The following is a 22,549-nucleotide window of genomic DNA, read 5'->3' on the forward strand; positions in this document are numbered from 1 at the left end:
CGCAAAAATTTATTTTGATGGAACCAGGATGGCCTGTTCTTCTCGAATACTATGTAACAGATTCGGGAAAAGTCCATTTTAAGCTCGTGAGACAGTGACATTAACTTCGCGTAATGTTGAAGGCTATTTCGCGAAATATATGAGCTAGCCTATATACAGTTAACCTTGAGATAATACTCGCAATGTCAAAGTATAAGAGTATCATTCTGATTTTATACGCGACATGATAGATAATGAAGCATAGTGTCACTAGAAAATATAAAAAAGAAGGCTAATGATGACTCCATCAGCTTATGTGGCCATTTGAACAAGAAACTTTAGTCCATACTGAAAGCAGCATCTCCTGTAGAGCAAATGCGGTCCACTGAAAGAATACAGGAAGAAAATAAAGAACTATTGCATAGGGCTTTTCAAAGTAGAAGCTAGCTATTTCACTGCATCTTTGTGGATGAATCAGATTTCAACACTTGTGTGGTACCTGACCAAACAAGATCAAGAAAAGGAAGATAAACCCATGTGAATACAGCATACAAGAGCTACAAATATATATATTGACCATTGAAACAATTTCTTACAAAAGAACAAATTAAATGAATTTATTAAAAGACCAAGTAAAAGAAGAAGAAAGCCATTTCTTGATGAATAAAGCCTAGCTTCTTTTGATGTCATTAAAGCGTGTTCATTCGGTGTTTTAATTAATGTAAATCCCCCAATTTAAGGTCCTCTGCTGCGTTCTTTTTCATCACCCTTTTCTTTCTCTTTTAAACATGGATTTTTTACAAAAATATTTAAAACCCCATCAGCGTATCGCCTCAATACTATATCCTGCTACAGTAATATTAGCCTTCTTATATTCTTGGCTAGGAAATCCACCCGACAGCTATTTTAGTAATAAGCGTAATATCTTGAATGTCTATTTTGTAAAGATTGGATGGTTTTGGGTGACACTAGTTTATTTCAGCTATCTTTATATTGTGCGATCCAAATATCTTCAAGACACTAAACAATTTGCACAAGGCGCCTTACGTTATATATTGATGACCTTGTACTGGTATATCATGACACAGCAATTCTTAGGACCCAGCATTATCGATCGTATATACGTCCTAACGGGCGGTAAATGTGTATCATTACTGCAAGACGTTGAAATGTCTGAAAAATTAGCTACTGTGTTAGAACAGCAAGTTTGCAGACGCTTAGGTGGACAGTGGTCTGGAGGTCATGACGTGTCAGGTCATTGTGTCATGCTGATACATGCCAGCCTTTTCTTTTGGGAAGAGCTTTGCTGGATGTTTTATTCACTTGATACATTTATCAAATTGAAGCAACGTAATAGAATTCAGTACCTTTCTGTGGTGGCCGTACTTTCTATCGCTGCCATATGGTGGTTCATGCTCTTTATGACAGGTGTTTATTTTCATGGACATTTTGAACTAGTATCAGGTACAATCTTTGGTGTACTTGGCTGGGCACTCATGGTAAGTGGTAGAGGTATTCACACACATTCATTTTTATTAATAATGTATACAACAATAGTATCTGGGTGTATTTCCTAAAGTTGACATGATAGATTTACCTCCTCTTTCACTTTGATTTTATAAATGTATATACCAGCTGTAGATTATTTCTGTCGTCGTAGAAAGTATAAGTAGGCCTCTCCAACAGGTGGATTAGGCGTAACAGCAACTTTGTTATCGTTGAATAAAATCCACTCGTTATGCTTGTATACATGGGATACATAATGACCACAGTGGACTGAAGTGCCCTTGTGGGATACAAAAGAGTCTAGCTGATAATTAAATGGTGGCGTAGAGTCTATATATTAACAGATTAGATTTTTTGATTTTAAAAAGAGAGAGAGAGATAAGCTTACCGCCAGCCTCTTGAGCTGAAGTGTTTGGTTCATCTTGACCACTATCATCCGGATGACTAAATAACCAGTCAAGCGCTCTTTCTGTATCATTTCCCTATTATATAAAATTAGAAGTGTTCAAAGTGTATAGATTATATTTACAGTTTCTCTCAAAGCCTTTCTGGCTTGAGCAGCAGTGAAGCCCATGTCTTGCAGCATAGCAGTCTGTTCGTCTGAAGGGTTGTTGTCGGCTTGATTATCATCTGTGGGCAATGGATCATCAATATCTGGGTCTTCCATATGCTCAAACATCCAGTTCATGGCAACCTCCGCGCCATTATGACCAGTGTTCATCAAAGCACGTTTACAGCGGTTTTCTGAAAAACCCATTGCCATAAGCTGATCAATGTCGTTCTGGTTAAAAGTGATACCCCCTGTATTTGGCTTGCTTTCTTCAGGGAGTAATTCCTCTCCTGGTTGCTGACCAGTCCCTATATACTTATCTAACTGAATGAGCCCTTCAGGGAATGTGATGGTTACAGGAAGTTTTTGAGGAACCCAATTGATAAAAGCAAATCGACGAGGATTAATAACCAATATTTCAGGAAACGTGCTGAATTTGTTTGACCTAAATAAGAAGAAGGGATGAGTTTGTGTACATAAAACATAAAGTCGCATGTCTTTACCTGTAGGCTGTTGTTTTTTCCTTACAGTTAGGACAGTCGTATCCTTCAACAGGTTCTTCGCTAATAAACGTATCCAAACACTCGTAAAAATCCACTGGTTCATAGGTTGAAGATCCTTCATCATCACCTTCCTTCAGTTTACGAGCAGGTACATTTACAGAAATGCTGCTAGTTTCATGCTTTTGGTATCTAACCTTTTTGCATTTGCCACATTGAAGTCGCTGTTCGACCATAAAATCAAATAGCTTCGTGGGGTCATTGTTGGATGAATGCTCCTTTTGTCGGACAGTTTTACAAAGATATTGAAAGAATTCAAACGCGTCCTGTTGACGCATGGTTGAGAATTCCTCATGTCCTTTGCCAACAAGGTCTTTAAACATTCTAGGGGCAATACCGTCCTGGTATTGCACATTGTCATCAGTGGTCTTTGGCTGAGAGTATCTGCCTGATAATATACCATCAGCTAACTTGTGAAGTTGACAGTGCCAGCAATTGGCAGGATCATTTGTGCATGTTTTGGCGTGGTCTTTGAGTTGGCTGCTGTATCTATCTTGGAAACTTTCAATATTAAAAATAGACTGAAGAACAGAAGCCATATAACAGCTATATAGCAAGGTAAGTTTCATATAGGCAGTAAGGCTTATACACATAATACCTGTTTCCTAAGTTCTTAAGTCCAGTATAACCCGGGCCAAACTTTGGTTCAAGCTGTTTACCATCTTCTGTAGTCATGCTAAAGTCGAACTTTAAATTTTGCTCCAATGTCTATTATTACAGCTAGCTTAATATCGCATGTCCTTCTATAACGCCATCTTACCAATTCAGTCATGCTCTTTTCTGTCTTTAGCTGATCTGATACATTAATTCCCCAATTAGCAAGGTGCGTAGCAAGGTCGTGATCTAGCCTGGAATCATCACAACTATAACAATAGATATCTGGTTCCTGATCAGCTCCGATGCAATTCCATGATGACAAAAATCTGATATATTACCTGCAGTTCCTTCAGGCGTGATGGTGCCCATTTTAACATTAACAGCGTGTCCAGTCTGCTGAAAGTGTTCAATGGCATGATTGTTTCCTCCCGAGCCATCATATTGTTTTCTTCCACAACCCAACTTACCACACACCAAGCATAACCACAAGTTTTCCTTCAGGTCACAACCAGCACAATGTGCAAGATCTTGCTGCTCTAATCTTTTAGGCGCTTCTTGAGAAAGACAGAGTGTGTGCTCGCATGGTGTGATCACCTCCTCCCAAGCTTTTACTTCAGACTGCTTGGCAGAGGATAAAGCAGAGAGAACAGCATCTACAGCAGCTTTTACCTATTGTTTCCCAAAAAAAAGAGGCCATATGGTCAGAAACAAAAACTGTGTCTCTCGTTTTTGCTGTTTACCTCTGGTGTACTCTCGACAGAAGCTTCTTGTCCATCACATGCATAGCAACGTAGCATTTTTTGGAACTCATACAGAGGTTCTTCTGCCGAAGGATCGATGGCAAGCTTGCTTATTTTCTGTGGGGGAATTCCATCCTCTGATCGCTTACTTTGATTGACAATGATTCGACGAATGTTAACAGCGAGAGGATGTCCTGATAGCTGGTGATGCGTTAAAGCGTGATGTCTTTCTTCAGAAACACAGCCACCATTGAAACATGTCAAGCAGACATCAATACCGTTGGGTCCATCCTATCAAGGTTACGTCAGTTATTATTGATCGCTCAAGAGTGTAAGTCGAACCTGATCGTCAAAGCACTGGGTACATTCTTCTTTATGCACTTGGGTATATGCAGTGGGTAGATTAAGTGGAGCGTTTTGAATATGAGAACAAGTCATGACAGAATAAAAAAACTGAATAATGCTACGTGTTCGAAGATTTGCTTTCTTTAATTAATTTAAAACTCAGTATGAGAGCTAGTTTTCATTATGCATTCGTGCCGCGTATCAAGAAAAAAGAAGTGTTTTATTTTTGGAAACAGCGTGGGTCAATCAAATCAAGGTCTTCTTTACCGGTAATATTCACTTGAAAGTTCTTTAACCTAATTTGACGAATTAAGTCTTTGTTGTAGTCAAAGTTATCAACCAAGTTTTGCAGATCTTCACTACGAGTTGCACTGGCAGGCCATACATTATCGCTAATAGAGAAAAAAGTCGATAAGGACAAAGGACTTTCATTAGGTATACTTACGGGTAGCAACATTGGAGTTGGCGACGTACAGTCAAGAACCTTGTCAAGAAAGCCTGTTCGGTTTCATTTTCTTTCCTACCGCCTGTCAAAGCTAGCAAGCGGACAATGTTTATGTCTGGTTCTGTGTACTGAAATCCATGTTGAATGATTGTATCTATTTTTATGTTAATGATATGCTTCCTATATACATGCTTTTTCTTTTTACCATAAAATATAGCTCTTCCCAGTGCTGAGTTAACTCCATTTTGAGCAGCGTACCGATTACTAGGTATCATATAGTTTTCATAGACCCATTGCCTCTGGAGATGAGCAAAGCTTTGGTCTGGGCTACATGCTTCTTGCTTCCAAGCCTCAACATAGCCTTCCAGGCCGTTTGTCTTGCCACGGTTTGGTCTATCACAGGTTGGCAGCTGGCTAATTTCATGCAGCCGGTCAAGGTATTTTGACAAGGCATTTCCAGGTTTTATTTTTGCATATTGATCAATTAGTATTTCTGCATCTCCTGTGCCAGTCTGTGATGGTATTAGACATATAATTGATAATACATGTGCATATATGTATAAACTCACAGTAAATCCCACATATCCTGAAGTGTATCCTCGACTGTCACCAATATCAGAGCATTGGCTATATAAAAGACAGATTAGAATCAAATTTCGTTCATACATGCTTTAGTTACGCATAAGCAAATGAAGTACTAGATTCCTCAAAGACATTTGTAATCAAGCTTGCCATCTTTACTGCTTGAGGATCAACTTGTGCTATTTCAGGTAGTTCGCTCAAATCGTAAAAGGTAGTACCGTTCTTGGTTTCCATGCAACTTCCTTGAACGGCCTGTTATTATTAGTACGTCTATAATTAAACAACTGACAACTTTATCATACCTCGGGATTAGTAATAAAGTTAAACTGTGCACAGATCTCAGGGCGACGTTTGAACGATCCGTGACAGGCTGGAAAAGGATCTCTTTTGGCAGAGGATAATTGAGTCAAGAACAAAACGCATAATAATGATAAAAGATTAACCTTCATTCTAGATTAAAGAAAAAAGAAAAAGAAAAAAGCAAGTGATAAAGATGCCTTCTCCTATTATTTACACTATTTAAGGATTCCCCTTTATTTGCTTATTTATTCTGGAGAATTTGCTAATTAAACAGAGAGAACACTTTTATACAAATTGAGTCCATTGCTTACACATCTGTAAAATCCAATTTAAACAATGGACATTTTATCAAAGATAGCTTATACTCTTTATTCATGGGCTTTTGCTCTGTTATTTTCAAACAATGAAATAAAAAATTTATTTGTCTCGACTCTTTCAAAAAGATGCTAGCCTCACAATGGCCCATGACACATTGTATTAAATTTTTTAACTTGCAAAACTCTATTTATGCAAAAAAAAAAAGAGAGATCCTTAATAGATTATAATAGTTCTAAATCAGCCTTCTTCTCGCTAAAGTACTTTCTTGAATTTCTTAAATGACTCCCTATTAAGCAAAGGTCCTGCGTTAAAGATATTATGAATTGCTCTGCGTTTTTATTTCAAGTGATTACAAGTTGGATAAGAACAAATATACCCCTTTAAAAGCTCTAGGCATTGTCCACGTGGAAGTGAAAAACTAGATAACTTGTTTTCGTTGCTATAGAAACTACGAGGCAATTAAGCCCAAAAGATCAAAGCATTCCCAAAAGCAATATATTATATTTTTTTAGGACAAGTCTAATGGACTATTCATCAATTACGAGGCTATGAATAATTCACTGGTGTTTCAGAATTCAAGGGAAAAAGGGCATTCAAAATCAGGGATGCACTGCAAATGACATTCCCTTGCTAGGATAAAGGAGTTAAATCTGGGGCAATGTTATGCGCTGAAGATCAAAGGGATGCATTTTACTTGTACACGCTAATACACAATCATAAAGAACTCCTTTACGCTGAGAGAACTTTTTCAGCTTACATAAAAGGTAAAATTTGTAACGGAAAATCATTTTCTGACTACGTGTTTAATTTTCATTTATTGGGGGAAAATATAGATCATCTCTGACTATTTTAGGAAATAGGTTACATTTGCTAGATCACACAAAGCCAAACTATTTCTGTGAAGAGATTTATGGAATGCAAATGTAGTCTATGATTGTTTATTATTTCTATTGTCTCTTCTGTGATGGAATCCTTAAACATTGAATGCCGAGAAACTGACAGAAACTATTAATCACGACCAATGCCCATCTGACATAGGCTACTAATGCAAATAAGAAATAGGCCCAAAGAAAGATATATTCGGATTGTGCTGTCAACAAGGGCGTTCTATGAATAAGGGTAAGCATATATCGTTTTGTGCTTAATTATACATATCTAGTCTTACGTGGGTATAAGACGCGGTACGTTAGTCAGAAGGGCGCCAATGATCAGTGGAACCAAGAGGACTGTAAATTTGGGGAAACTGGATCGCGTGAGATGGGCCAGGATAACTTTAGTTGCCATTCTACCGAATACAATACCAGTTGTAATGGAAAATAGCATAAAATGGTGGTCACTAAGTATAGTAGAGTAAGGAGATGTGACCCAAAAGTAAAGACAGATGACATAGGTAGCAATAGGCATATTCTGGACAATCATTGTTTTAGCAAATGGGATCTTTTTCTCTTGACAGGCTTTATACATGGCATAGAAGCTAAATGAATTATTATTATTATTAAAGATATTAAAGTTGTAAGTAAAAACCTACCAAGAAGGTGCGTGTGTAAGCAAGAAGAGAATACCAATACACCAGATCAAAGCATGTGAACGAGGCATTTCTGGAATGGATAACCATGAGATCTTGAGTGGTGCTTGCCACACATCAGGACCTAACAAACAAGGCAATTATTGTATGATTCTTTCATTTTTTACAAGAGCTTACCATAGATTCCGGAAATGATAAAGACAATACACGATAATATAACGCCTTCGGTAGGAGCATTTACATATCCTAAATACAGGATCCCAGTGTGATATTCCTCTACAGTCGATAGATAGAATCCCAACATGGCGATCCCGTAGAGCATAACACTTGCCTTTGAATGTCCTGTACCTAAACTGGTTGCTTGTAAAATAGCAGCAAATGAACAGTTGATGGCATCACATCCATGATCAAATAATTCACCCAAAGGAGAAGATGAATTTGTTCTTCTTGCTTGCTTTCCATCAACGTTGTCAAATGTTGAATATAGCCATATTCCTGCTGTAAAGCTAAAATAGATCCATCGAGGACCGGCTTCTGAACCAGTACCCATATAAGGAGCCAATAGTGAAGCAATGGCCACATTGATGATCATGAAGATCAAACCTATCAAAGTGATAAGGTTGGGTCTATGTGTAAATCATTAGAAAAAGGAGGTTAGGGTTTCAGTTTGATCTACTTACGCCATACTTATCGGAAAAAACTGAACACACCAATTCCAATAATGGCTTAGTATATATTTTGTAGTAAACGAGCGATCGATGGCTCTGTATTTATACAATCGAAGCGCTTCCAATTGCTTTTGACTTAAAAATTCTGACTTTAGAAGCATAAAGAAAGAAACAAAAAAAAAAAAATTACAAAAAAAAAAAAAGACTTTTATACGGTTACACTCCGTCAAGCCAACCTTTTATATATTCTTGTTTATTTCTTCACATGCAACATCAATCAGAAACTGAATAGAAGATCACGTGAGCTATACTTTGCTCTCATCCCTCTTACTATCTCACTCTTTGTGCTTTCTCTTTCTTTTTTACTTTCCTTCTTTCTTGGTAAGCCTAGCCATGTTTATTTTTAAACTCCACTTCTTATTTTTCCCTTTCAAAATCTAAAGCTTGGCTTTTTTTTATTTTTATTTTTGTTGTAAACAAACATATCCTTTTTCTCCCTTTCTCTTTCTCTTTTTTATTTTCTTTCTCTTTCTTCTTTACTTTGATTACTTTTTTGAATTCAACACAAAAAGAAGAGAAAAGAGATTAACTCCATTAGTCAAGGCATATATTCGTCATAGTAGATTATTCATTGAAATGTACTCTCAACATCCACATCATCCACTTCGACCTCAATCACAGCAAACACAACAAGTACCTCATTATCCTGCAGTGATCGATACGTCCTATAACCCCTCAATAACAGCATATAATACAGGCAATAATACCATTGTACGACATTCTCAATTACCCCCGCCTCCTCCACCTCACCATCAAGGCTTTGCACTTGTCGTACCACCACCTGAACCAGCACCGAATGCAAGCGATTCAAATACACCGCCCTTATCAATACCTGAATTAGCAGATTTTGCATCCATTATGGTCTACCTCATGTGGCATGCAAGAAGACCTTCCGTCATGGCCTTACATGATTTATCAAAAGCCATATCCAATACGCAACAGACAACAAGTGATCATCAATTAGGGCATTCTAAAGAGACAGCAACTATCGCAAATAGGACAAGCGCTGCATTCAAAAAGTTCTGTAAGCAGGTAAGAAAACTAAACAAACAAAGATGACATGTTGCTTACCCTATTTGCAAGGTCTTGACGGCAACACAACTCTCAGAATCAGTGATATTATTGGCCTTGAAATATATTGCCATGCTATTACAATACAATCCTAGCATACAAGGTGCAGAAGGCTCAGAATATAGATTATTCACTGTGGCCTTGATGTTGGGTAAATTAGAATGAATGATATGAATATCTGAGCTCATTCTTTTTATAACAGGAAACAAATTTTTGGACGATAATACATTCACAAATAAGACATGGTCGGAAGTTACAGGGATGAAAGTGACAGATTTAAATATAATGGAATTAGAATTCCTAGATGTACTTCGATTTAGACTGTTTGTAAGGAAGGATGAATTTGAAAGATGGAAATCAGTCGTATTATTGTTTAGAAGCCAATTATTGAACGCAGATGAAGCACAGAAACAACAACAGCTAATAGAAGAAACATTTAAGGGAATTGTCAGCATACAGCAACAACAACAACAACAGCAACAGAATCAGCAGCAATATCAGCTCATGCTCATGCTATCAAAAGCTCAATTACCTCACTTCCCTACTCAACCCTTAAATAGACCTTTAACCCGTGTACCTTTACGTATACCACTACAGCCTGTTTGGAGACATCATCACCCGATACCAAATACAAACACATCTCAAAATACATCCGACTATTACCATTATCCAACAAGCGCTGCACCTACACCCTCTCTTACAACCACAAGCTCAGTTTCCAATAATATGCCTTATCATCCTCATCACCCTCACCATCAACAGCCACAGACACAACACCAGCAGCAAACGATGAGGCCTATGAATGCTTATAGTAATGGTTACTATGCAAGTGCGCCAACACCAACAAGTATAGATAGTTATTATAGCAATGGTAGCAGGCAACAACAGCCACCACCACAACAGCAGCAGCAGCAACAACAACCAATAAGACCTAGTAGAACTTCCTATTACACTGAACCAATGAGTGACTATACTCCACCTGCAGATATTTATTCAAGGCCAGTGACTACGCCCGTATCAGCAAATCATAATCCAGGTTATCAGCAGGTAAAAGAAAGAAAAAATGAGACATATTGTAAAATATTCATGTGCAATGATAGCAGGCTTATATGCCACCACCACCATCTCATCCTCAACAGCCACAACAACAGCCACAACAACCAGTCTACAACGGGAATAATGGCAGACAATCCTATAGAAGGCCGAACGGACCGGTACCAGAAGATCCAATGACAGCTATTGAATCTTATCATAACCACTTGAAGTAAAATGAATGTGATGACAGAAGCAAAGTTTTTTTTTTTTTTTTTTCCTTTAGTATACACACATATTCATATATATACAACATACACACACACGGACACAAACGCATATTTATAAATATATATAATATATACATATATACTCAGTTTTATATTTTAGCGTAAAGAATCGCTGTAGAAAATAAACTATAAAGAGCCACAGAGCGAAAAAGATAAAACGTGGCTGCAGTCATGGCAACCATAGTTTATAAATTTTGTTCTTTGTGTGAATAATGACTCCTTTATGAAATAAGCTATTCATCCTCGTTGAACTGGTCTCACAAGTGTTTTCAAACGACGGTTCATCACGTCACTTACCATTTGCAAAAGAAAAACTTTTGCTATAAATGGTAATTTTGTTGTTTATTATTGTTTACTTTGTCTCTTCATCTTATTCTTGTTTTCTTCTTCTTCTTCTTTAATACTAAAGCTTTTACAAAAATGCAAAAAGTGGCTAATTTATCTAATATAAACCTGTCCGAGGAAGATGCCGTTGCAGGTAAATATATTACAAGTAAATTATGTATTGTTACTCACATACTAAAAATAGGCATGTCAAGTAAAGTTACTTCACGTTTTCTTGCCGTATTTTTATTAACGTGTTTAATAGATCGTATACGTCTAGCAAAAGCAGAACAGGCAAAAAACGATAGTCGATGGGCAGACAAAATGAGAAGTCTGGTTCAAGTTCATGAATACCTTTGTCATATTGGTGAAGCCATTGAGTAATAGTTATAAAAACAATGGACTATATTAGGGAATACTTACCGTGTAACATAGATGGATAGAAAGTTTTCTGGGTGAAAAAATAGACGATAATGACAATAAAGAAGCCTCCATTGTTCATCTTGAAAAGACACTACATGATGGTGTGGTGTTGGCAAAACTAGCTCAAAAGATACACCCAGGTATCATTTCAAGTATTATTTCAGGAGTAAGTTTATGCATGAATATATATTGATGTATTGACGGTCTTGCATAGGATGCCAAGTTTAAGTTTCTTAGATCGAATAATATCAATGCCTTTCTACAAGTATTAAAAGAAGTGGGTTTACCCAGTATATTTTGGTTTGAATTTGTAGATTTATATGATGGAAAAAATATGCCCAAAGTAATTTATTGTATACACGCTCTCAGGTAAATTTAGCCCTTCCTCTTTAATCCTAATTACTCAAAGTTTAGAACGAATACAGTCATCTTTTATACTCAACTCAAGTAGCGCCAGCCATTAAAAATCTACATGGTGAATTCAACTTTTCAGAAGACATCCTTGTTGCTACTCAGCGTAGTCTCGAAAAATCAGGTGCAACCATGCCCAACTTTAACAACCTTGGTTCTTCTTTACAAAAAGAATTAGATGGAAAAAACAACAAAAAGTACGCATTTAGGCCTATTGAAGAGCCTATTCTATTGGATGATCCCATCACCATGATACCCGCACTTCGCAACCGCAATAGTATTGGTAATAGCAAAAACCCTACGCCGGACCTGATTGCCTACGACTCAGATACAGAGTCTAAATTATCAGATGCTGACGAAGACGACGATAGCGTAGATTATCATCAACACCCCATGACGCTTCAGACCCTCAAGTTCCTAGATGCTACCAACGACTCTTCTATCAGTAGCTCAGAATCAGACCTAGACGAGTACCACCATGGCAGTCTTTCGTCGGACGAAGAAAGTAGCGATGGCGATGGTATACGAGAACATACGCTCGAACGGCATTTTTCAAAACCCGAAAACCAAAATTTGCTTGTCACCGCTCAAGGCTGTATTCGTGCTTATATGGCAAAGAACAAGATGCAAAAGATCAAGGATCAACACTACTACCAGTCCTACCACGCTCAGACACAGCAAAGCAAGGTCAATACGTTCTGGATAAATCAAAAACTAGGCGAGAAACGAATGCAGTACTTTGCCTCACCCGAAACCTGGGTTATCTCGCTGCAAGCTATGATTCGAAGACACTTGGCTATGAATAAGCTGCGGTACCAGATCAGAGATGGCTCTCAAGGGCTCAATTATGCACGTCAACAAGGTTTAGCTAGCGCTCAGCTCCATGAAAATACACTTCAACAACTCAAATCCGAAAAGAATCCACCCATTGGCGTTGTCAAGAGCGTACTTCATATGTTGAGTAATAATGATGTGGATTTCCATGAAGATCTAGTGATTGAGGAGCTGCGACAAAAGGTCATCGAATCAATTCGTGAAAACAATCAGCTAGATAGCCAAGTGAGCATGATTGATGTCCAAATTGCTCTATTACTCAAAAACGTCGTCACTCTTGATGAAGTAGTCAAGCTGAGCAACGCCTTCTTTCACCGTAATCGCAAGATGCAGCAGCAGCGTAAATTCTCTGAGCTCGTCTCGGGTAATTCCCAAAACCACGATCTAAGAAGTGTAGACAAGACCAGTCGAGAGAAATTGGAGCTCTATCAGCAACTTGTTTATCTCTTACAGACCGAGCCCATGTACCTTGCAAGATTGATGTCTGTTGCAGGCGGCCACAGTGAACGAAAGGGGCAGAGAAAGCTCGATGCAACGGTCTTGGCCTTGTTTGGATATGGTACAAACGCTAGAGAAGAGTGTCTATTGATCAACCTTTGCAAGGTAACTTTTGTTGTTTCTTTATGATTTCGTTCTTATTGTTATGTAGGCTTGCATTGTGCAAGAGATAAAGCACGTTCAAAGCATCCAGGAGTTTATGCGAGGTAATTACACGTTTATGAAGCTTGTTGTCCAAGTGAATAGGTAAATGTCGAGTTCGTGCTTACAAGCATCTACTAACGATTTTTATAAAAGAGGAGCAAAAGAAAGAGCCTTTTTCAGCAGCTTATTTAGCCCACTGGTTAAGAAGGTCATCAACAACCGAGACCTAGATTTAGAAACCAACCCTATGGTGATCTATCAAAAATGCATCAATCAGGAAGAACTGGCCACAGGACAGCCTTCCAGCCGACCTTTCAACGTGAATCAATCTGAAGCTCTACAATCTCCAGATGTGGTTCAGATCTTATCAGAGCATGTTGAGTCGCTACGTCTCATGACAGACGAGTTCTTGAATGCTATTATTCAGACTGTAAACTCCGTGCCTTATGGTATGCGTGCTATCGCTCGTGAATTAAGAATTGTTATGGAGGAAGCATTTCCTGATGAACATCCAGAAGAGATCATCAAGACACTGGGCAACTTCATTTATTACCGTTACTTGAGTCCAGCTATCACAGCTCCAGAGCAATATGATGTCATTAACTGTGAAGTGTCTCCTATTCAAAGAAGAAACCTGGCAGAGGTAGGAGGCTCGTTTGTATTAGTTTTTTTAATGCTTATATATATATATATATTCTATGTAGATATCAAAAATGCTTCAACAAATTTCGAGTGGAAAATCATTTGATTCTAGAAACACACACCTAAGTGTTCTGAACGATTATATAAAAGAAGCAAGCCAGAAACTAAGTCGCTGGTTTGTAGAATGTAAGTGAACAAATGATTGTAAAGGCCAAGTCGTAATCTCTTATTATTGTTAGTGACGGATGTGGAAGAACCTGAAGATCATTTTGGCATGGACCCCTTGGCTGATCACACGAGCACGCAGAAGCCCACGGTTTACATTCATCCTACAGAACTTTATCACATTCATCAACTCTTGGAAGAACATGCCGATTACATTGAACACCAGAAATCAGGTATTCTTCACGCTATCTTGCAAGACTTGGGTGAAGCGCCTACCGATGTCAATTTGACAGTGCCCCTACGTCTTCTTCGTCTTGAACTTGTGGATCGACGCGATGGGCTACCTGATGACACCAATGGCGGCGGCGATGTCAAAAAGTTGTTACTAGACACCAAGCGTCTGATCATCCTCGTCATTCAAGTTCAATCTGGTCCTACATTGGAAGCTATCCTGAACGAACCTGTTACAGAGGAGCATGAACGTATATGGGAGATTGTACGTGAAGAACAGTTCCCATCAACAGGTACAGACAAAGAAATTGAAATGGCAAACCGAGAAAGAAACTTCAAGTTTGGATACAAGAATGCATCCATGGATGTTAAAAGGTAACTGTGTTAAAATACATCCCGAGGAACGGTATACTGATATGTAAATAATAGCTTAAGCTTTGCCAAGCTAAAATCGTTTGCAACCAAGCTCCATGCCTACTTGATGCAGCACGGAGTCATCGCAGAAAGCCCTGGTTACCAAAGTATCATCAACATGATTGCCATGGATATCACCAAGAAAGGAGAACGTCGTAAATTGAGAAATGCAGAGATCAAAAAGCTTCAAAACATCTTGGCCCACTTGGAAGAAAAGCGAAACTTTTTGATTGGCCAAGGTGAGAGCTACAAGGAATATCTTGATAGCTGTATGAAAAACATGGCAGAGAAGCGAGGCAAGAAGCAAAAATTTGTGTTTCCCTTCACTCGACAATACTTTCATATCAAAAACTTGCAAAAGAGAGGCCTTGTACCCAAATTTGGTTCATTCAAGTACTCAGCCAAGACACTGTATGACCGTGGTATCATTGTGGATCTAGCTGGTGTTTCTCCAAAGTTATATAGTCGTATCACGATTATTCTGTCTATGGATCGTGCTGGTATTATTACATTTGAAGGGTACTTTCCTTTGCTCAATACCCAAGATCTCCATGTGGATGTGCATTATGAAGATTTACTGCAAACTCAGTATGAAGGTGTGCAGACCATCAAGGTGTTGGATGGTATGGCAACTGTTAATGTCAACTTGCTGATATATTTAATCAATAAGAAGTAAGTTTTTTCATATTTCAATTGCGCATGCATATTAATTTGTCTTTAGGTTTTATCACACTGCTTAAACGTAAATACCTTTTTAAGAATGGTGATACCCATGAATACCCTAATAAACTTAACTTTTAACTGCATTTTGAATATATTTTTTGCTTCTTTTTCAAAAGCTTTTATCATACCATCAAAATAAAACAGTATCTCCTCAAAATATGAGAAATTTGTAGAATTTACAAAAAGCCGAATTATTGGCCAAAACACGGGTGGTAGAAGTCCACAAGAGATTGATGGGTTCCTTGGCATTCCGCAGTGGGCAGTTGAACTTATCGTCAAGGAATATGAAGAAGAAAATGTTGATACTCCTTCCCCTGGGTCTAAACATCCCAGAAAAGCAACATAAAACCGACAAGGCTGGTCCTTGTTCTCAGTGTAAAGCACAAGTATTGATAAAAGCGGTGTCTATCTGTCGAATTTGATATTGATGACTGAGGTAATAATCAACAAAAGAGTACGATGGGTCGTAAATTTTAAGAACTTAAAGCGCATTGGAGTTTCTTTAAGTTTTTGGTTATCATGGAGCTGTGAATGCAAATTTACGCCATTCTTAGGTTCACACATTAAATTCTGTAATAAGCTTCCTTGGTGTAATGGAGGGGGTATATTTTCTATACTTTTATATTTCTTCCCAGCGCCGTACCCAGCTACATAGCCGACTATGAAGCCTGCTGTATCAATAGTAGCCATGTTTTTGATATACATTATCCGGACCGCCACCTTGTTGCCTTGCTTATCCACAACGACTATGAGTCTGATGACGTGTTTGATTAACTAATCATTATAATACTTTATAATCTTACAATAGGGCATATCTTTTACTTTACATTTCTCTATCGCATCTGAAAAGAATAAAAATAAGCGTATTGACAATAATGATCACATTGACCACATTAAATGATGCTAACAACATTCAATCTCCCTTATAAAACTAACACGCATCTTATTTCAATCATGCTCCTTTCTTTTTATAAACAATGTAACTTGTAAGCTGTCGAATTAATAGCCTTTTTACAATAATACAGCTAAATACAACAGTGAGTTTACACATTCACCTACTATGTATAATCGTAGTCTTAACCTGAATCTTCTCTTTTATAGGATAGCCGGCTTACGAATTCTGTATATTGATGATAATGGCGTGAAGTCTATGCTGAACAAAGAGATGCTAGAAGGCCTAGGGCAACAAACAATGCTTGAAAATCATCCTCTGTCATCTTCAGTTACTCTTCTTCTAACATCTCTAAACCAGGCAAACCCCGACTTTTATGCCTACAGAAGCATCATCAAAAGATTCAATCTACCAGAAAATGAAAGATTCGACACTTTCACCCACACTGATCTAAACTTCGTTGAAACAATGGGCAACCATTTGTAAGTATCAAGTTTTTGTTTAAAATATTTATTATTGATATCTTCGGTATACAGTTTAAACCTGAATCAAAGCCCGTCAAATCCTCTACTACAGCCAACACTTGAGAGAATAGCTGCGATCCACGCTACGATTGCTTTATTAAATAACTTGTTTCTATCAACAAATGACAAATCACTTTGAGTCAAGAGAGTTTCTATTTCAATCCTAGAAGAAAAGATATCAGCAATCAGTCTCAGGTTGCAAAGCATTTACTAACTTACCAGTCAAAAGCACTAAGTGAGATGGCGTTGGCTTTAGAGCTGGATCCGATCAAAAAATAGGCTTTTGTCTAGTTGAATTTTCTGGAGGAATTAAGAAAAATTGTAAACCAGAAAAAGCTAACTATGATGAGAAGATTGAGAAAGGAACAATCGACTTTATCGAATACATCAATGTAACAAAAGGCCATTTCATTAGGTTTCATGATAAACTATTTGCCCTCTAGAATGTCGTATGCATAAGTAAACTGAATTGTTCTGAATATCTAGACATGAAACTCTATTTTAAGCTGGTATTTATCGAGAACAATCATATTATTCGAAGGACACATTCTATTGTCAAACTACCTACTACTCGTTTTCAGTTGAAAGATTCCTTCAACCAAACAGGATCACTATTTACTTGAGAAAAATCCTTAATCAATAACATCAACAATGCAAAAGTCTCCAAATGTGTTGCTCATTACTTCTTATACATACATAAATACACACTTTCTTACTTGCTTCTAAATCTTCTTGATTACATATTTACTTGCTTACACACATATCTATATCTTTTTCTATATATGTACACACAATAATAAAGATATATTTTACATATTCACAACTCAAGAAAAAAAAAAAGTTCAGCCCTCATCTCATGACGCTTACAACTGCTTAGACCGACAAGTTGTAGGAATCACTTTTCTTTTTGTAATGGATAGGAAAGCCTTATCTGTGCTATTTCGTTTAAACATGGTATTTTATTTATAAAACAAACGTCCGCCCAACCCGCTTAATGCGTTTGAAAGTGAATGGTGGAAAAAAAAAAAAAAAATAAAAGGAAAGTAATGAGTGGAGTTATCGATAGGAAGCTAAAGGAATTGATTTAACCATACAAGAAAGCTTTCGGTCATGGGGATGCTTAATAGGGATCAATTTGTCATGGTGTAGTTGGTCTAATTCATACTGTATGGGACATTCTTTTTTTTTTTTTTTGATAGGGACAAAATATACCAGTCATACTGTATGTAAAATATACACATGTTTCTGTCTCTTTCCTGCGTATCTTTTTCTTTCCTTATACAGCTATTGTCTCCTGTTTGAAACTAAATGGTGAAAGATCACTTTCGATGGCGGTATATGACGTAAAGAAGCGTATGCCTTATCTCAATCATTCCTTCCCTTCATTAGTTGTATGGGATTAAATATTCTCTGGGATTGTATTTCCAGTGATGAGCCTTATCTTATGATTCCTATCCATAAATGACGTACTTGTAGTTTCGCAGTGTAAATGCCTGCTAAAAAAAAAGGTCGAAAGACTGTAGTGCATTATAGGTGTCATAGAAAGGAATGTTGACTATCGCTTGGGTTTTTATCTATCATCAGAGTGATTATTGAATCCAGACAAGGCCTTCATGAAAGTGAGATCTTTTATCCGTCGAGGCTCGCACTAGTCTCTCTCTTTCTCTCTCAATGTGCTAAGAAAGACACTAAGAAATTCATGATTTTTTGCAAGAACTAGAATACAAGCAAAACATGTGGTTATTTTATACCAACACATCAATATATTTCCATATCTATTCTGACTCACTTTATTCACACGTCATTTATAGTCTAGGAAACGCGCATGCTTCCCAATCGACCAAGCTTGGTATTCCCATACTTTGATCGTGGCTTTTCTTTCCTAGGAACACAGCATTAAAACTACCCAATCAGAATTAAACTTCCCTAAAACAGAAAAACTTTTTTGACGCTATTCCAAAGCCATCCTCTTTTTTTTTTCTCGAAAACTTTTTTCAAAAAGAAAGAAGGCTGTTGAACGTATATTCGTCACAGTTTACAAGCCCAACATCTCTCTAGAAGCCGTTTTTTACCAGATAGTAGTACGCAAATTCTCGTCTATTTACGTACAGTATTATAGACCTTTTCGACCACCCTAGTACACAACATAAACAACTTAAATATGGTAAACTCTTATGCACCTGGTGAAAACTATTCAGCTCAAGAAGGCAGCTTTGAAGGTCCTGAAAAACTGCTCGAAATTTGGTTTTCACCCTCCCCCGAAGGTATCATTGCGCATCAAAACCTGTCTACAGTCGAAGAACCTAAAGGATTGAGAATTATTCCTCGTCCTTGCTTGGACAAGATGTTGTCATTGGTTAAATGCACTGTATTAAACGTCATTACCAACAGTGATGTCGATGCCTATTTATTAAGGTAAGTTTGCTTTGGGAGTCTAAAGTGAATGGACCCTTGACTGTCTTTCTTCCAGTGAATCATCTATGTTTGTGTACCCTCACAAGGTCATTTTGAAAACATGTGGTACAACAACCCTTCTTTATGCTGTCCCAAAGTTGTTGGAACTTGCCAAAGAATACTGTGGATTCGAAAAAGTATGGCGTGTCTTTTATTCACGTAAGGCATTCATGTTTCCTGAACGCCAAGTAGGACCCCATCGGTCATGGGAGGACGAGGTTGAGTTTTTGGACAAGTATTTTGATGGTGGATCAAGCTATAAGATTGGCAGCGGACTTCATGACCAATGGCATTTGTATTTGACCAAACCCTTGGATGACGTCTTGCATCACCAAAACATTCTGAACCCCTACTTCAAAGGTGTAATGAGGGAGCATGAAATCCGAAGCGGAGAAAGCACACCGGCCGCTTCGGACAGTGACGAGGAAGATCCTTCTCCTTTTGGAAACGCTGGTCATTCGTATCCCGATCAAACGGTCGAGATCCATATGACAGGATTGAGCCAAGAAAAGATGAAGCAGTACTTTTATCATGATGCTAGCAAGACAGCGTCTGGGCTCGAAGGAGGTGTCTGGGTTGACCAACAGACGGGGATTGATCAGCTCTACCCTTCAGCCAAGATTGACTCTTATCTCTTTGAACCTTGCGGATACTCTAGCAATGGTCTATGGCAAGATAGATACTTTACATTCCACGTAACTCCTGAACCCGAATGCTCGTATGCATCCTTTGAAACCAATATACCCGTTGAAAGATCGCATGGCCACGAACATCGACCTATTGAAGCCTTGATCAGTCAAGTCTTGGCCATTTTTGACCCTAGCTCATTTACTGTGACCTATTTTACTTCTCATCATGAAGAACATCACAGCCAACGCCATATGGTTCATTCGATGGCAGCAATCGATGGATATAGGCGTACAAACCGCATTTTGTATGAATTTGACGGATATGACTTAGTTTATGGCCATTATGAAAAGTGAAAATAAACACATGTTCTTGTAATTCTGTCTGTTTATTTGTGTTACACTTTTGTATTACGGTTTATCTCCTTTCAAAAAAGGATTTAATTTCTCCCTAATTTTTCTTTCTTTCTTCTTTTCTTCTTTATATATAAAAAAAATGCGATTGGAGCCAACGCTTAAAGTATCAAGATTAGCTAAATATGCTATATTTGCCTATGTAGTCTTATCGTTCATTTATGCATCTCATCATTACTTTTCTATTCATTCACAACATCGATCTTCATTATCTTCTTCTTCAGCATCTATAACGATCAATACTACATCCGATAAAAAGACATGGGCTAGAAAGCAAGAGATTTTACACAGGTTGGAAAATATTGAAAGACAAAGAGAGCGTAGGCCTATGATGTGGTCAATTAAAGGTAATAAAATAGAGTATTTCTTAAACTGGATTAGAACTAATTCACAAAAATAGGTGGCAAATCACAGCATACGTTATCTCACAACTTTATGTCATCCAAAATATTTTCAAGTAGTATGGGATTAGACCACATTACTCCTTATTACTTTAAGGCAACCAAAATAAATAATCAAGAAGATATTACCTTGGCAACCCTCGTTACCCGCAACAGATTTGCTGTTTTAAGTAGACTAGCAACAAATTACAAAGGTAACACAAATTAGGCAAATATTTGACTAGTCCATCTAAATCCATCCGTAGGTCCTATCTCAGCTGCCATTCATATCAATGATGATCAAGAAAAGACCAAGACGATTCAAGAGCTCAATAAGATTTATCGATCAAACCCAGACATGCAGGCTTATGTGGATATCCATTTGATCATTGACAAATATGATCGACAGTTTAACATGTGGAGGAATATTGCCAAATTATTTACACGCACCGAATATTTAATGATGTTGGACGTCGATTTCCATTTATGTACTGACTTTAGGAAATCTATCTGGCAAAATGCGGAACTGGCCACTATGCTTCGGTCGGGAAAAGTTGCGTTTGTGGTACCTGCCTTTGAGTACCTTGATCAAAAGGACGGTCTGGACTGGCGCACGTTTCCTACTAAAAAAAGCCAGCTGGTTGATCAAGTCAACAACCTGAAGCTCGACTCGTTTCATTCTACATGGGTCTCTGGACACGGGGCCACTAATTACTCTTACTGGTACACAGCTGATCAAACTTATCCTGTCACTCAATATGAGTACTCGTACGAGCCTTATATCATCTACAAAAAGGAAGGAACCCCTTGGTGCGATGAACGTTTTATTGGATACGGTGCTAATAAGGCTGCCTGTCTTTACGAAATCTATATCTCTGGTGTTGATTTTTGGGTATTGCCGAATGATTTCCTTATTCACCAATCACACCAATATGCTAATCATGACCGTACACGCGAGGTAAATGATTTTATTACAAAATAATACATGGCTTATCCTTTTCTATAGAGAGTTCATAATAAAGAACTCTATGCCAATTTTAGAAAAGAAGTGTGTTTAAGGTATTCAAGAAAGTATGTCATTGAAAATACTTGGTATACTCCAGCAGCCGATAATATGAAGAAAGTGTGCACGGATATACCTAAATGGAAGTACTTGTCTGGCATTCCAAAAGCTCAACGTGAGGCAGATAAACTGGCAGAAGAAGCAGCCAAACAAGAGCAACTATTAAAAAATCAATCTCACTATGACGAAGAAGAAGCTGAAGAGTAATAAAAAGAAGAGTGCATTATACCCCCTCCTTCATGTTTTCACGTGTCAATAAAATAGAAATCAAAAAGCCCACATTAAAGATTATCTCTTTGTCCTTTTTTTTTTTCCCTTTTTCTTCTTTTTCATTAATGACAATTGAAGCTTCAGTAGAAACGAACTTATTTCCTTTTTGTGCTTCTGTGAGTGGGATTACAACAACTGGCTGACTTGTATTTATTTTTATAATAGAAACTATACAACAAACTTGTCAACAGTAATCAAAAGGCGTACTATGAACATCTTTTAAAGACAGCTACTACCTATGACGAGTGGGCAGAAGCTGCAACTAAATTAGACGAACTAGAAGGTAATGCAGCCCAATGTTTAACTATAGTAGCTCACTTTTATTATAGGTTTAAATGAGTGGAAGGAACAATTGGAATCTCCTGATTACGATTGGGAACTCGTCAAGGCTAGATTAGACCAACTACGAGAAATAAGAAAATTAAACAAAGGACAGTCCGCGATGATATTTGCCCTGAGAACAAGTTTGGCAAGAAACCTGGGAGATATGGGCAATCTCAAGGTAAGGTCCTATAACTTCACGTGCAAGAATGCCCATTTTTTTTTTTT

At 37.7% G+C, this 22,549-nt stretch overlaps 10 protein-coding genes across 10 annotated transcripts in view; 7 read left to right on the forward strand and 3 right to left on the reverse strand.

Moving 5' to 3' along the window:
• Positions 1-767: 767 nt before the first annotated feature.
• Positions 768-1,593, forward strand: RHIMIDRAFT_233145 (uncharacterized protein; the record flags this gene model as incomplete). Its single annotated transcript, XM_023607895.1, has 2 exons — positions 768-1,478; positions 1,537-1,593. The coding sequence occupies 2 exons, from the start codon at positions 768-770 to the stop codon at positions 1,591-1,593; spliced, it is 768 nt and encodes a 255-aa protein (XP_023471431.1).
• Positions 1,589-4,629, reverse strand: RHIMIDRAFT_11336 (ubiquitin carboxyl-terminal hydrolase 14). The gene is made up of 9 exons (XM_023605278.1): positions 4,275-4,629; positions 3,933-4,223; positions 3,531-3,861; positions 3,356-3,474; positions 3,194-3,303; positions 2,539-3,141; positions 2,015-2,480; positions 1,874-1,967; positions 1,589-1,815 (listed from the first exon to the last, which is right to left on the reverse strand). The coding sequence occupies exons 1-9, from the start codon at positions 4,368-4,370 to the stop codon at positions 1,622-1,624; spliced, it is 2,304 nt and encodes a 767-aa protein (XP_023471432.1). The 5' UTR covers positions 4,371-4,629; the 3' UTR covers positions 1,589-1,621.
• Positions 4,498-5,753, reverse strand: RHIMIDRAFT_233147 (lysozyme-like protein; the record flags this gene model as incomplete). The annotated part of the gene is made up of 6 exons (XM_023607896.1): positions 4,498-4,669; positions 4,723-4,876; positions 4,928-5,234; positions 5,292-5,349; positions 5,402-5,556; positions 5,607-5,753. 6 exons carry the CDS (start codon positions 5,751-5,753, stop codon positions 4,498-4,500), a joined length of 993 nt encoding a protein of 330 aa, XP_023471433.1.
• Positions 5,754-6,585: 832 nt separating this feature from the next.
• On the reverse strand, positions 6,586-8,280 carry RHIMIDRAFT_210628 (Choline/ethanolaminephosphotransferase). The gene is made up of 5 exons (XM_023607177.1): positions 8,128-8,280; positions 7,625-8,073; positions 7,451-7,571; positions 7,088-7,396; positions 6,586-7,029 (listed from the first exon to the last, which is right to left on the reverse strand). Exons 1-5 carry the CDS (start codon positions 8,274-8,276, stop codon positions 6,870-6,872), a joined length of 1,188 nt encoding a protein of 395 aa, XP_023471434.1. The 5' UTR covers positions 8,277-8,280; the 3' UTR covers positions 6,586-6,869.
• A 1,125-nt stretch (positions 8,281-9,405) lies between these two features.
• RHIMIDRAFT_11412 (uncharacterized protein) lies at positions 9,406-10,660 on the forward strand. Its single transcript, XM_023605297.1, has 2 exons — positions 9,406-10,293; positions 10,347-10,660. The coding sequence occupies exons 1-2, from the start codon at positions 9,508-9,510 to the stop codon at positions 10,512-10,514; spliced, it is 954 nt and encodes a 317-aa protein (XP_023471435.1). The 5' UTR covers positions 9,406-9,507; the 3' UTR covers positions 10,515-10,660.
• A 91-nt stretch (positions 10,661-10,751) lies between these two features.
• On the forward strand, positions 10,752-15,591 carry RHIMIDRAFT_11368 (uncharacterized protein). Its single transcript, XM_023605286.1, has 11 exons — positions 10,752-11,106; positions 11,158-11,272; positions 11,328-11,481; positions 11,530-11,684; positions 11,741-13,163; positions 13,210-13,304; positions 13,356-13,845; positions 13,907-14,030; positions 14,084-14,615; positions 14,670-15,326; positions 15,376-15,591. Exons 1-11 carry the CDS (start codon positions 10,989-10,991, stop codon positions 15,392-15,394), a joined length of 3,882 nt encoding a protein of 1,293 aa, XP_023471436.1. The 5' UTR covers positions 10,752-10,988; the 3' UTR covers positions 15,395-15,591.
• An 846-nt stretch (positions 15,592-16,437) lies between these two features.
• On the forward strand, positions 16,438-17,134 carry RHIMIDRAFT_310359 (uncharacterized protein; the record flags this gene model as incomplete). The annotated part of the gene is made up of 2 exons (XM_023614653.1): positions 16,438-16,751; positions 16,806-17,134. The coding sequence occupies 2 exons, from the start codon at positions 16,438-16,440 to the stop codon at positions 16,930-16,932; spliced, it is 441 nt and encodes a 146-aa protein (XP_023471437.1). The 3' UTR covers positions 16,933-17,134.
• Positions 17,135-18,954: 1,820 nt separating this feature from the next.
• Positions 18,955-20,230, forward strand: RHIMIDRAFT_195443 (S-adenosylmethionine decarboxylase; the record flags this gene model as incomplete). The annotated part of the gene is made up of 2 exons (XM_023606041.1): positions 18,955-19,208; positions 19,264-20,230. 2 exons carry the CDS (start codon positions 18,955-18,957, stop codon positions 20,228-20,230), a joined length of 1,221 nt encoding a protein of 406 aa, XP_023471438.1.
• Positions 20,231-20,722: 492 nt separating this feature from the next.
• On the forward strand, positions 20,723-21,937 carry RHIMIDRAFT_285039 (uncharacterized protein; the record flags this gene model as incomplete). Its single annotated transcript, XM_023613238.1, has 3 exons — positions 20,723-20,882; positions 20,934-21,625; positions 21,674-21,937. 3 exons carry the CDS (start codon positions 20,723-20,725, stop codon positions 21,935-21,937), a joined length of 1,116 nt encoding a protein of 371 aa, XP_023471439.1.
• A 285-nt stretch (positions 21,938-22,222) lies between these two features.
• RHIMIDRAFT_195574 (patatin-domain-containing protein) overlaps positions 22,223-22,549 on the forward strand; it is a gene marked incomplete at both ends in the record, with an annotated part of 2,248 nt that continues 1,921 nt past the window's right edge. Inside the window, 2 exons of the mRNA XM_023606054.1 lie at positions 22,223-22,283; positions 22,330-22,502. Of these exons, the coding sequence (XP_023471440.1) occupies positions 22,223-22,283; positions 22,330-22,502 (234 nt within the window). The remainder of the gene's footprint in view (positions 22,284-22,329; positions 22,503-22,549) is intronic.

This window comes from Rhizopus microsporus (genome assembly GCF_002708625.1).
Source record: "Rhizopus microsporus ATCC 52813 unplaced genomic scaffold scaffold_1, whole genome shotgun sequence".
NCBI lineage: Eukaryota > Fungi > Mucoromycota > Mucoromycetes > Mucorales > Rhizopodaceae > Rhizopus > Rhizopus microsporus.

What these genes read in the sequence shown, in the direction of transcription:
- RHIMIDRAFT_11336 (XM_023605278.1), bottom strand. Translation starts at nt 4,370, where the DNA reads ATGACTTGTTCTCATATTCAAAACGCTCCACTTAATCTACCCACTGCA. An exon ending in CCCAGTGCTTTGACGATCAG is followed by an intron (nt 4,224 to 4,274) that starts GTTCGACTTACA and finishes TAACCTTGATAG; the next exon opens with GATGGACCCAACGGTATTGA. An exon ending in CTTAAGAACTTAGGAAACAG is followed by an intron (nt 3,142 to 3,193) that starts GTATTATGTGTA and finishes CTTGCTATATAG; the next exon opens with CTGTTATATGGCTTCTGTTC.
- RHIMIDRAFT_210628 (XM_023607177.1), bottom strand. Translation starts at nt 8,276, where the DNA reads ATGCTTCTAAAGTCAGAATTTTTAAGTCAAAAGCAATTGGAAGCGCTT. An exon ending in TATCATTTCCGGAATCTATG is followed by an intron (nt 7,572 to 7,624) that starts GTAAGCTCTTGT and finishes CTTGTTTGTTAG; the next exon opens with GTCCTGATGTGTGGCAAGCA. An exon ending in GTACCGCGTCTTATACCCAC is followed by an intron (nt 7,030 to 7,087) that starts GTAAGACTAGAT and finishes CCTTATTCATAG; the next exon opens with AACGCCCTTGTTGACAGCAC.
- RHIMIDRAFT_11412 (XM_023605297.1), top strand. Translation starts at nt 9,508, where the DNA reads ATGAAAGTGACAGATTTAAATATAATGGAATTAGAATTCCTAGATGTA. An exon ending in ATAATCCAGGTTATCAGCAG is followed by an intron (nt 10,294 to 10,346) that starts GTAAAAGAAAGA and finishes GTGCAATGATAG; the next exon opens with CAGGCTTATATGCCACCACC.
- RHIMIDRAFT_11368 (XM_023605286.1), top strand. Translation starts at nt 10,989, where the DNA reads ATGCAAAAAGTGGCTAATTTATCTAATATAAACCTGTCCGAGGAAGAT. An exon ending in CATATTGGTGAAGCCATTGA is followed by an intron (nt 11,273 to 11,327) that starts GTAATAGTTATA and finishes CGTGTAACATAG; the next exon opens with ATGGATAGAAAGTTTTCTGG. An exon ending in TATTGATCAACCTTTGCAAG is followed by an intron (nt 13,164 to 13,209) that starts GTAACTTTTGTT and finishes ATTGTTATGTAG; the next exon opens with GCTTGCATTGTGCAAGAGAT.